The sequence below is a fragment of the Sylvia atricapilla genome, chromosome 13, assembly GCF_009819655.1.
Source record: "Sylvia atricapilla isolate bSylAtr1 chromosome 13, bSylAtr1.pri, whole genome shotgun sequence".
NCBI lineage: Eukaryota > Metazoa > Chordata > Aves > Passeriformes > Sylviidae > Sylvia > Sylvia atricapilla.
The window spans coordinates 18619817-18630345 of record NC_089152.1 but is presented as its reverse complement, the minus strand read 5'-3'; the positions used below and the strand labels follow the sequence as shown (position 1 = coordinate 18630345).

General features: G+C 59.0%; 1 protein-coding gene across 3 annotated transcripts; it reads right to left on the bottom strand.

Annotated features, from left to right (window-relative positions):
• Nucleotides 1–147: 147 nt before the first annotated feature.
• On the bottom strand, nt 148–9698 carry CLK3 (CDC like kinase 3). 3 transcript variants are annotated; one of them, XM_066328703.1, is made up of 13 exons: nt 9560–9698; nt 9169–9317; nt 6773–6980; nt 4781–4874; nt 4445–4511; nt 3454–3570; nt 3010–3176; nt 2800–2894; nt 2127–2256; nt 1835–1917; nt 1421–1500; nt 1243–1333; nt 148–569 (listed from the first exon to the last, which is right to left on the bottom strand). In XM_066328703.1, the coding sequence occupies exons 2-13, from the start codon at nt 9315–9317 to the stop codon at nt 384–386; spliced, it is 1467 nt and encodes a 488-aa protein (XP_066184800.1). In that variant the 5' UTR covers nt 9560–9698; the 3' UTR covers nt 148–383. The 3 variants fall into 3 exon arrangements, with proteins under 3 accessions (XP_066184800.1, XP_066184801.1, XP_066184802.1); XM_066328704.1 differs by lacking the exons at nt 4445–4511; nt 4781–4874; XM_066328705.1 differs by lacking the exons at nt 4445–4511; nt 6773–6980; nt 9169–9317; nt 9560–9698 and having other exon boundaries at nt 4781–6753.
• Nucleotides 9699–10529: the final 831 nt, after the last annotated feature.

Genomic DNA, 10529 nt, shown 5'->3' with positions numbered 1-10529 from the left:
GCTGTTCATTTGTCTGCTGTCCTTCCAGAACTTTCCTGCTGCCAGGGCAGACACGGGGCCAATCCCCCTCACTGATTCCAGGTGATGTTTCCCCATCTCCCTCTTCCTTTGCAGAAGAGGCAACCCTACACCCGCCTGCAAGGGAAGTATCAAACAATAAGAAACACTTTATTTTAACTTTACAACATATAAATAGACAAATCTGTGCTTTCCAATGGAGCTTTCCTTCCCCCTCCCCTCCCCAGGTCCTTGTGGCAGCGCCCCAGCCCCTGTGGACTCGGGGAGGAGAGCGGGGCCGAGCTGCAGAGGCTGGCGGGATCCATGCCAAGGGATCCGTGCTGAGAGATCCATCCTAAAGGATTCAGCCTGAGGGATCCATGCCGTCATCTGCTCAGGTCCCGGCTGGCGCCACGCCCGCACAACATCCGCTCCTCAGCCGAGAGCCCGGCAAAGAAGGGGTGCAGGAGAGCCTCGGAGAACGTGATCCGCTGCGAGGGGTCGAACTCCAGCATCCTCCTCATCAGGTCAAAGAGCTGCGCGTGCTCCAGGGAGTCGTGCAGCATGTACGTCTGCAAGGGACACGGGACACTCAGCCCCAACGGGACACTCAGCCTGGGCCCGCCCCAAACACAGCATCCCAAATGCCTCCCATCCCAAATACAGCATCCCAAATGCCTCCCATCCCAAATACAGCATCCCATCCCAAATACAGCATCCCAAATGCCTCCCATCCCAAATACAGCATCCCAAATGCAACATCCCAAATGCCTCCCACCCCAGATACAGCATCCCATCCCAAATACAGCATCCCAAATGCCTCCCACCCCAAATACAGCATCCCATCCCAAATACAACATCCCAAATGCCTCCCACCCCAGATACAGCATCCCATCCCAAATACAGCATCCCAAATGCCTCCCACCCCAGATACAGCATCCCAAATGCCTCCCACCCCAAACACAGTATTCCCAGGGCTGCCTCCCATCCCAAATACAGCATCCCATTCCCAGGGCTACCTCCCATCCCAAATGCAGCATCCCCCAGGTTCCCTGATATCCAGGCCTTGGGAACCCTGGGCCAGGGCTGCCTCTCATCCCAAATACAGCATTCCCCCCCTTCCCTAACCCCCATCCTGCCCTAGCCAAACCAGGATCACTGCAGATGAGAGCTGGGGAGTTACACTGGGAATTCCCATCACCCCTGAGCCCCTCACCCCAACCCAGGGAAGGCAGCAGCACCTACCCGCAGGGGCTTGCAGTTCTCCTGGACATATCTGCCATCAGACGTGTTCTCATCCCACACCAGGTTGCCATTGTGGAAGTATTTCTGCTTCCTGCACAGGGAAGGTGGGGATCAGGCAGGAGCTCTCCCTCCCATGAAGCTGTTAGTGCCTGGGCTGAGCTCAGGGCCAGGCTCTTACCGAGTTCTGTGGACCATGTGAGATGGGAGTGGCCCCAGGATCTTTTCCATCATGACAAGATGCTCACGGTTCTCGTGGGTCTGCAAAGGAGCAGAGCAGTGGTGGGTTAGTCAGAGCCTGGGGAGCTGGTGACAAAAGGTGTGTCACCTCTGCAGGGACAGGGGAGAAAGGATTCCACCAGGTCTATCCAACTCTCATGTTCTGCATATCCCTTTCTTCAGAGAATAGAAATCCAAGCCCAGAAACGATCCAAGCTCTGCCCCTCCAGCAAGGCACTCCTCACACCAGCCCTTTTTCAGGGCTCATTTTAACACTCAGCTTCTCATTTTCAGTGCCTGATGCATGTTTCCCTCCCCTCCACCTAATTCTGAGCCCTTCTGGACACGAAGGGTTCTCAGGGAACAAGAATCCTACCTGGAAGAGCGTGAAGCCACGGTAATACTCGAACAGAATGCAGCCAGTGCTCCAGACATCACATGGCTGTGCCCAGCCCAGCTCTGCAAAGAACACCAAATTAACTCCGTGCTCCCAACAAACCCTGCCACACTTCTCCTTGCTGAAACCACAGACATTCCACTCAGAACTTGAAATTATCTGTCCAAGAGCTGGAGCACTGCCAGGCTGGTTTTCCTCTAGCCAGCACCATCCTGGGGCAGCTGCTCCCCTGTGCCCCACCCCGAGACTCCCCAAAAGGTGCAGTTCTCACCCAGAATCACTTCTGGGGGCCGGTAGTGCCGGGTGGCCACGATGGTGGTGTGGTGCTCGTGGTCGAAGGTGGCGCTGCCGAAGTCGGCCACACGGATGCTCGTGTTCCGGATGGATTTCTGCTCACAGCTCTGCAGGAAAGCACAGGGCCAGGCTGTGAGCTCTGCACAGGGATGGAGCTGTGGAGCTCCAAGGAGCCCCCAGAGTGCTGGTCTGCACCTCTGCACAGGGACGGAGCTGTGAGGAGCCCCAGGAGTGCTGGTCTGCACCTCCTCACAGGGACGGAGCTGTGAGGAGCCCCAGGAGTGCTGGTCTGCATCTCCTCACAGGGACGGAGCTGTGAGGAGCCCCCAGAGTGCTGGTCTGCACCTCCTCACAGGGACAGAGCTGTGAGGAGCCCCAGGAGTGCTGGTCTGCATCTCCTCACAGGGATGGAGCTGTGGAGCTCCAAGCTCTGAACATCCCAGAGCAGCATTATGAAAAATCCCTGAACATTCCAGGCAGCCTTAAAGCTTTTGGAAGGCACAGCAGGAAGAAGAGGCCTGACTCCCAGTTCATTCCCCATTCACAGGCTCTGAAGGCCTGCACAGAGCAACGAAGATCCAATTTCTGCAGAGAGGGAAAGGCAGCCTATTCCTGATGCAGCCAGTGCTCCTCCTTGGGACACAACTCACCTTATTCTCATTGTACAGGGTGTCAAAATCCGAATTGACAAACAGGATGTTTTCTGGCTTGAGGTCAGTGTGAGTCAGCTGGTTGTCGTGTAGAACTGCACAGAGGGAGGAGACAAAAAAACCTCTCTAAGAACCAGAGAGAAACACCTGCTGAGCTCTGCCCAGCCCAGTGGCAGGGCAGCCCCTCCCAGCCCGTTTGGGGTCACTCACATCTCAGGGCATGGCAGAGCTGGTAGGCCATGTGCCGGATCTGCGGCAGCGGGTACGGCTGGAAGTTGTTCTCCTTCAGGAACTCGAAGGTGTTCTTGCCCAGGAGCTCAAAGGCAATGCACATGTGGCCGTGGAAGTTGAACCAGTCTGACATCAGGACGCACAGGCTGTGCAGGGAAAGGGAGACAGGGGCTCAGCACCCTCCAGGGATGCCCAGGACAGCCACTCTGGTGTTCCTGGCCACTTCAGGAGTGGCTGGTGAGCAGAGCTCCAGGCCAGCTGGCTCAGGAGCACAGCAGCCCAGGGAGATGCTGCCCGCTTTGCTCAGCCACATTTGGAGAGAGCTCCCCACTTCCTGTGGGACAAGGCAGCAGAGGAATGGGGCCACTTCCCCCCCACCACATCCTCAGCCCCGTGTGCAAGGACGTGGCACTGGGAACTTACAACTTGTTCTCCTTGTCCTTCTCTTTGATTTTCTTCAGGACGTTGATTTCCAGCCTGGCAGCCTCTCGGTATTTCCCGACGTTCTTTATGATTTTCAGTGCCACCTGTGATTTACCCCTGGAAGGGAGGAGACACAAGGATGGAGCCAGAGGAAAAACCTGTGTGCTGAGCCCCCAAGGAGAGGCACCATGCCATTACTCCAGGCATCATCCATCCTAACAAAGCTCTGCCAGCCATCGGTGCTGCTTGGGCAGTGGCTAACTGGCAGTGAAAGGTCACTGCCAGGCATCACTCCCAGGGGACACTCCTGACACAGACTCCAGGTGACTCCAGGGCCACCTCCCGTCTCCAGCCATGCCAGAGATCCCCGGGAAAGGCAGGAGAGCCCTGCAGCAAACTGACCCCAGGGCTCGGGGCCAGACAAGAGGTCAGAAGGGCACAGGGGTCAAATGTAACCACGGGGGAGGTGAAAGGAGAGAATGGAGAAGTGCCCTGGCAGATTAGGAGGTCACAGGAGCCACCCCTCAGCAGGAACTCACTGCAGCACAACCTTCCACGGCTGGGGCTGGGAGGGTCAGGCTGGCTATCAGGGAAAAGCTGGATATCAGGGAAAAGCTCTTTCCCAGAGGGTGGTGTGCACTGCCCAGGCTCCCCAGGGAATGGGTACGGCCTCAAGGCTGCCAGAGCTCCAGGATGATGCTCTCAGGGATGCACAGGGTGTGTTGTGCAGGGCCAGGAGCTGCACTTGGACGATTCACGTGGGTCCCTTTCAGCTCAGGATATTGCAGGAATCTCTTCTACGACCCCCTGCTTCCCCTAACACACCAGCCTGGAAATTCAGGAGGGGGCTGAGCTTTGAGCCAGGCCCTTTCTCCTTGCCCTGAGGAAAGCAGTGTGACACTGGAAGGTGACAAACTGGGTGCTGTGGAGCCCAGGTGGAAGTGGCACGCCTCGTGAGGCTCGAGGGACAGACGCAGGGAGAGGTGCCCACCTGGCGTGGTCCACACACTCCACCACCTTCCCAAAAGTGCCTTCGCCGAGGCTGCCGACGATCTCATCTAGGAGAGAAAACAGGAGCTGGGGTGAGCCCGGGGGGGCTCGGCCAGAGCTGGGCTCCTGCCACTTCACACCAACAAAACGTCCAAGCAAACAAAAGAACTGTCTCTCACCGCTACTCTCTTTAAAACTCAAGTGTCTACTACGCTCTGCCTCAGGCAAGTTACTGGCCAGTAAATAAACCACTAGAGACCCCTCCAGTACAGGACGAGAGATCTGGGCTAACCCGGGGGTAAAAGTAGAGGTAAAGTTTTACGAAAGGTGGCTGTACATCGCTCTTGAAGCCAATCGCCGATCCTGCACACCAGGTGACCTTCCTTGTCATCTTCCACGCTCCTGCTGCGCTTACTGCTCTGTTGGCTTCTCTGCACTCACCGCCCCCCGGGACGGCAATCAGAGCGGTCATTCAAAGGTTGGAGAGACGACGGGGCCGCCGGTGGGTGGATTTTCCAGATCCCAGCATTTCATAAGGCACACAGCATATATAACGATAGGGATATTGCAAGGGACACGTCAAGACACAAAACTAACTTCAAAACAGAAAAGTCATCAACAGCTACAGGTACGGCAAGAAAACTTCTCTCATTAGCTACGGCCTCTGGGGCGGGGAAACGCCTCGCTCTTCCAGGGTGGGAAGCTGCAGTGGGAATCCTCTGTTCCCCACGGAGGATGCTGCCAGAGGCATGGGAGGAGGAGGCCTTGGCCAGCAGAACATCAGCTCTCCACTGGCAAGTGCTTGGTTTGGACAGGCTGCCCAGTAGAAGCTGCAGTAGCAGTTTTCCCCTCTGTGCATCCTGCTCTTTGTGCCTCGGGAAATGCAGCTCCAGCTGCCCGGAGCTGTGTCCTGCCCTGGCTGGCAGCCAGCCCTTCCCCTCCTGAAGGGGAACTTTCTGCCACACCAATCCTAAATCCACGTGCCCAGCTGGTTCCCAGACCCACTGGGGCACATCGGCCTTTTTCAAACTGGGAGAGCTTTAGGAACAGGACAGGTAAATCAATCCCCAGGGAACGCTTCAGGCAAGGTCTGAGGTGACGCTCACCCCCTGCTACTGGCAAGCTTCTACTGGAAAACCAGCCCAACGTTCCTGCAAGGATCCAAGGTCCACAAAGCAAGCTGCCCTAATTCCTCACCTTGTTCTAGTCTGCTTTCCAAATAGTTACAATCCCTGCAGCCAAAGGAATTCACGGAAACCTTGACATTTCTGTGCCTGACCGTCTAGCAGGCTTCTCTTCTGTGCCCCTCAGCACCCCCAGCAGCTCCAAAATAACGAGCTAAGATCAAAACTCCCCCAAAAAATCAGCTGAAACAGAGGAGAAGGTGGGAGGAGAGCTCGGCCAGCTGCGAGGTGTCGGAGGACTGAGCTCCTGCCGGCCCAGACCAGTGTGGAGTCACCACCACGTGCCCCCTGCGCTTCCAGAACAGCCCTGGGCCCCTCCACACCGAGGTTCCAGAGTCGGCTGGAAAGGAATGGAAAGGAGGAGCTCAGCAGCTCCGAGCTGTGCACGTTATCCAGCTGCCGGGATCAGAGCTGGCCATTCAGCTGTGCTAACGTTTCAGGTGGGAGGGGAGTGTTCCTTACAGGAGCCAAGAGCTGAAGTGCTGGCTCTGACACCTCACACCACTTCCAGGGTATTCCTGGGACCAGCCCCCCCACCCAGCTCCAAACATTCCTGGTTAATCCCTGGAAGGAAGGCAACGTTTCAGGGTGAAGCTTGCAAGAAGCTGAAATCCAAGTGGGAATGGGCAAAGAGGACACACGTGTACCCTCGGAAGGTGGGACTCTCTCTGAGAGCTAATAGGGCTTCAAAAGAGCTCCAGAGAGCTGGGCTGACTGATCCCACCTGGAAGGGGATCTGAGCACGAAGCCAAACCAAGGAATGCTGCGCACCAAACCCCCCAAGAAGAAGCAGCAGCAGCTGCAGGCAGAAGCGAGTCCCTGGCCACGGATAAAGCGGAGCCATACAGATCCCTGGGAGCAGGGCTGGCCCCGGGCCAAGGCTCTCCCTCGTCAGCATCACATGAGTGCCACTGGAAGCTCTCCCTGATCCCTTCCCCGGCCCTAAAGAACACAGCTTAAGTTCCCTCACGGATTAAGGCTACAAGGCCTGGCAAAACCCAACGGCTACGGACGCTCCCCGCTGAGCACGACACAGAATTCGGGACAAACACAGAGAACGGGGTTCGAGGTACTCACCCAGAGCGCTCGGAGCTGGAAGGAGGCAAGAACAGTTAAACCCTGAGCTCGCTGTGGATGCTACTCACCGAGGAGGCACTGCTACAAGACCTGCTCCTGCGTCTCCGGCAGTGGTGCTGGTATCTCTTGGGCCGGTGCTGCTCCCTGCCGCGGGAGCGCCGCCAGTTGCGCGGCCGTGCCGGGTAATATTCCTCCCCGAAGGACGGGCTGCGCTCCTCCAACCTGTAGGCATCGCTGTCCCGCCGGCAGCGGCGCTGGTAAGGCATCCTCTCGTGGCTGCGGCACAGAAACAGAGCCCTTAGAGCCTGCCGGGGCCCGCAGCGACGGGATTGGGGAACGCTGGAACAGGCCCGCCGAGGCTGAGTCGTGGAATCGCAGTTTTGGGATTTGACAATTGTCAAGGCTCAGCTCCTGCATGGGAGACCCCAACAATCCCACCCTGTTCGGTGCCTGGTTGGTCCTCTGGAGAAAAGCACCTTTTGCTAAAGTCCACCCCAATGCCCCTGACACAGCTCCCTGCTGTTCCCCCTGTCACCACAGAGAAATCCTCCTGCTCCCACTCCCCCGTGGCAGGAGCTGCAAATCTTTCTGCACCTCAGACTCTGACCGCTGAGGAGAAGTTCTGGAGAGAAAACAGTGAGCCATTCCCACATTCTAAGGAGCAGGGGAAAACCACCCTGAGAGCTCCAGCTGGGCTGCCTGCCTTGGTGTGGACTCCCATCCCAAGGCCAGGCTGGACAGGGCTTGGAGCACCCTGGGATAGTGGAAGGTGTCCCTGCCTGTGGCAGGGGGTGGCACTGGATGAGCTATAATGTCCCTTCCAACCCCACAACACTCCATGATTCACCTGTGCCACCGCACTCAGGTGTTTGTCACCGTTCCTCCTCCCTTGGGAAGGTGTCTCATTAGTTCTTAACCAAACGAGGAGCAGCAGCAGGGCTCTGGCTGTCACCCCAGGGGGGACGGGACATCCCAGGGCACCAAGCCCTCGGTGTGCACACACAGAGCAGCTCTACAGATCAGCAAGAGCCAGAAGAAAAATCTGTCACCAAGCTCCTGCCCCTGGAGCAACAACCTCCCAGGACAAAATGGCCAAACTGTGCATCGGGAAGGGCCAGGAGGCCTCAGGCCAAGCTCAGTTGTCTTGGTATTGACACAAAGCTGTCACACACGACGTGTTGGGCACATCAGTGACGAGAGCAGCTCTCCCTGTTTCTGCCCCCAAAACATGAGTGCCTTCCCCACTGGAGGCCTGCTTCACACCCCGCTGAGGAAGCAGCTGTGTTTTAGGTAGGAGATGTTGCAAGCTGAAATAAAAGCAGCGCTTTGGCTTCCCTGTGATAACCCCGGGCACGCTCTGGGCCAGGTCGATGCTGTCACCCAGCAACGGCTTCTCCAGCCAAGACCTTCAGCCTGGAAATGGGAACTTCTGCTGTTTGCACCTCGCTGCCCTGTCAACAACCAGCTCTGCTGCTGGCAGCCTAATGGGGCACTGGGGGGGTTATCCCAGAGTGGGTCAGAATTCCACACTGTGCCAGGGCAGCTGTGGCTCTTGGTCACTGCTGAAGAACCAAAACCACAACCCCACGGCTCTGTCCAGCACCGACCCAGACACAGCTCAGGGTGCTTTAGGTGGACACAGGAAGCAGAAACAATGACCTGAAGGACTCCAGTATTCAGGCCTCCTCAAAGAGGCCGAGACTGAAGGCACAAGGCTGTTTTCACCCAACAAAAGCCTGCTTTCATCCAAATCTGTTCTGAATTACCCATCAGGAAAAAAACAAAAAACAAAAACAAAAACAAAAAAACACCAAAATGAGAAAGACTGTTGCACGTGCCAGCTCTATTTCACAATCCACCTCCTTCAAGTAAACAAAAGGCAGGCTGGAGAGAGAAATTAATCTGGAGAGCATTTCAGGAATTTAAAGATGAGCTCAGCTCCTGTCTGGCTGCACCTGCCCAGTACAACCAGTGGAACCACAGCAGCCCCAGCACCACCAGCCCACATGGCTTCAGCCGCTGTTCCAGAACCCTCCTCTTATCAGAGGCCTCATCCCTCTTCCAGCACCTAATTGTCCCTGTGGAAACGCTGAACAAAGAGAGGATCAAAGGTAAAATCCCGAACCAAAGCAGGAGAGATCCTTTAGCTGGGATCCTTTCTGAGGCCAGGGAGGAGCGTGCTTGCTTTAAATCTGACTTTAATCCTGTCAGAGAGAAGCGGGCTGTCAGGACAGACTTTAATGCCTCCGCAGCATGGAAACGTGATTCCAGGGCAGGCTGTTCCCTCGCTAACATGACAGCCGTGCCTTTGGGAAGAACTTCAGCGTGGCAGGGAAGGCGCACACACACAAGCAAGCCCTTCACTTCCATCCCCAGGATTTAGGGGTTTAAAGCCGCTCTGCAGCCAGGAGCTGAGCTCTGCACGGGGGTTTTCGGGGGCCAGGGCTGCCCGCAGCGCTCTCACCTCCTGGACCGCGATCTCCGAGCCAGGTCCCTGCGGGGCGGGTACCGCAGCCTGCCCTCATACTCCCTGCTCCGCGACCGCCGCCGCTTCCACCGGTGCCCCGGCTCGCCGTCCTGCTCCGGGGACCGGAACCGCCTGCAGTGATGCATCTGCGGGGACAAGAGCACGGCGGGGCTCAGAGCGCCGGCCCCGAGTGCCGCCGGAGCCCGGGGACGCGGCCCTGCCCGCCCGGCGCTACCGGAGCGCTGTGCCCGCGGCGCCGGGGGTTTGCGGGGCCGTTACCGGCGGCCGGCCCGCTCCGCGCCCGCCCCCCTCGTGTCCCCGCCGTGTGTCCCCGCCGTGTGTCCCCTGGTGTGTCCCCGCCGTGTCCCCGCCGTGTCCCCGGCCTCACCGCCGCCTCTGCGGCCGCGCTCGGCGGGTGCGGCCCGGCCCGGCCCGGCCCCTGCGGCCCCGCAGCGCCGCCGCTTCCGCTTCCCGGCCGGGGTTAGACCCGCCTCGGAGGGCGGAACGGGGCTAAACCCGCCTCAGAGGCCGGAACGGGGCTAAACCCGCCTCAGAGGCCGGAACGGGGCTAAACCCGCCTCGGAGGGCGGAACGGGGCTAAACCCGCCTCGGAGGGCGGAACGGGGCTAAACCCGCCTCGGAGGGCGGAACGGGGATAAACCCGCCCCGCGGGGCCGGAACGGAGCTAAACCCGCCCCGCAGGGCCGGAACGGGGCTAAACCCGCCTCGGAGGGCGGAACGGGGCTAAACCCGCCCCGCAGGGCCGGAACGGGGCTAAACCCGCCTCGGAGGGCGGAACGGGGCTAAACCCGCCTCGGAGGGCGGAACGGGGATAAACCCGCCTCGGAGGCCGGAACGGGGCTAAACCCGCCTCAGAGGCCGGAACGGGGCTAAACCCGCCTCGGAGGGCCGGAACGGGGATAAACCCGCCCTGCGGGGCCGGAACGGGGCTAAACCCGCCTCAGAGGCCGGAACGGGGCTAAACCCGCCTCAGAGGCCGGAACGGGGATAAACCCGCCTCGGAGGCCGGAACGGGGATAAACCCGCCTCGGAGGCCGGAACGGGGATAAACCCGCCTCGGAGGCCGGAACGGGGATAAACCCGCCTCGGAGGCCGGAACGGGGCTAAACCCGCCTCAGAGGCCGGAACGGGGCTAAACCCGCCCCGCAGGGCCGGAACGGGGATAAACCCGCCTCAGAGGGCCGGAACGGGGATAAACCCGCCTCGGAGGCCGGAACGGGGCCAAACCCGCCTCAGAGGCCGGAACGGGGCTAAACCCGCCTCAGAGGCCGGAACGGGGTTAAGCTGGGACCAGGGGGAGCGGGGCCGGTTGTCGGGCTCAGGGTGAGGCTCGCAGC

What these genes read in the sequence shown, in the direction of transcription:
- CLK3 (XM_066328703.1), bottom strand. Translation starts at nt 9,317, where the DNA reads ATGCATCACTGCAGGCGGTTCCGGTCCCCGGAGCAGGACGGCGAGCCG. An exon ending in GAGTGTGTGGACCACGCCAG is followed by an intron (nt 3,571 to 4,444) that starts GTGGGCACCTCT and finishes CCTCCCTTCCAG; the next exon opens with GGGTAAATCACAGGTGGCAC. An exon ending in AGAACTGCAAGCCCCTGCGG is followed by an intron (nt 570 to 1,242) that starts GTAGGTGCTGCT and finishes TGTCCCTTGCAG; the next exon opens with ACGTACATGCTGCACGACTC.